The sequence below is a fragment of the Mastomys coucha genome, unplaced genomic scaffold (assembly GCF_008632895.1).
Source record: "Mastomys coucha isolate ucsf_1 unplaced genomic scaffold, UCSF_Mcou_1 pScaffold21, whole genome shotgun sequence".
Taxonomy (NCBI): Eukaryota; Metazoa; Chordata; class Mammalia; order Rodentia; family Muridae; genus Mastomys; species Mastomys coucha.
Window position 1 is genome coordinate 14,768,106 of NW_022196904.1, and position 1,169 is coordinate 14,769,274.

The 1,169-nt window shown below is 46.8% G+C and overlaps 1 protein-coding gene across 4 annotated transcripts in view; it reads left to right on the forward strand.

The window, feature by feature from the left end:
- Positions 1–1,169, forward strand: part of LOC116101691 (pregnancy-specific glycoprotein 22-like) — an 80,589-nt gene that overhangs the window by 25,113 nt on the left and 54,307 nt on the right. For all 4 annotated transcript variants that reach the window (XM_031385460.1, XM_031385461.1, XM_031385457.1 and 1 more), the window contains exon 2: positions 757–1,101. In XM_031385460.1, coding sequence (XP_031241320.1) covers positions 757–1,101 — 345 coding nt within the window. The remainder of the gene's footprint in view (positions 1–756; positions 1,102–1,169) is intronic.

The following is a 1,169-nucleotide window of genomic DNA, read 5'->3' on the forward strand; positions in this document are numbered from 1 at the left end:
ATATATATATGAGTACATTGTAGCTATCTCCAGAGGGCATTGGATCCCATTATAGGTGGTTGTAAGCCACCATGTAGTTGCTAGGAATTGAACTCAGGACCTCTGGAAGAGCAGTCAGTGTTCTTAACCATTGAGCCATCTCTCCAGCCCTGTGTTAATTTCTTTTTTCCTTCTTTCTTTTCTTCCTTCCTTCCTTCCTTTCTTTCTTTTTTTTTGTTTTTTTGAGACAGGGTTTCTCTATATAGCCCTGGCTGTCCTGAAACTCACTCTGTAGACCAGGCTGGCCTCGAACTCAGTAATCCTCCTGCCTCTGCCTCCCAAGTGCTGGGATTAAAGGCCACTACTGCCTAGCCTGTGTTGATTTCTTAATTGGTTCTTGACTGTGTCAATACGGAAGGCAGAAGCCAGTTGCTGAAATAGCTTAGCTGATAAGAGCCCAACAATTGTGCTATCTGGCTAGTTTTAAAATACTGAAACTGTCTAGTGTTTTCCATCTGTGGAGTAAAGGTGGGCAGAAGATGCAGCGGGGGTGGCTATGTGGAGGCTTGGTGAAGCTAGCTGAGAGGGCCTGGGGGAGCGATTGCACTTCCTGGTCAGGGACAGAGCTGTTGAAAGTGAGACCCACAACAGTTGATCTAGGTGCCTAGCTGGGAGTGTGGGCAGAGCTTTTGGGAGGGCAGAAGCGTGATTTTTATAAAATACCATGCAACAGATCTCACCAGCTCAATATCAACGGTTGTTTCTCTTCCCTTTTAGCCTCCCTTTTAACCTGCTGCCTCCTGACCACTGCCCAGGTCACCATTGAATCGGTGCCATTCAATGTGGTTGAAGGAGAAAACGTTCTTCTTCTTGTCGACAATCTGCCAGAGAATCTTCTAGCCTTAGCATGGTACAGGGGGCTGAGGAAAATCATTGTATACACACTGAACACTAAAGTAAGTGTGATGGGGCCTATTAACAGTGGCAGAGAGACAGTGTCCAGCAACGGGTCCCTGTGGATCCACAATGTCACCCAGAAGGACACAGGATTCTACACCTTACGAACCGTAAATAGACGTGGAGAAATTGTGTCAACCACATCCACGTACCTCTACGTGTACTGTAAGTGATACTTTGTGAACTCTGGGTGCTGGGTGGGGTTCATTCCAGCACACACACACAGAAGTGTC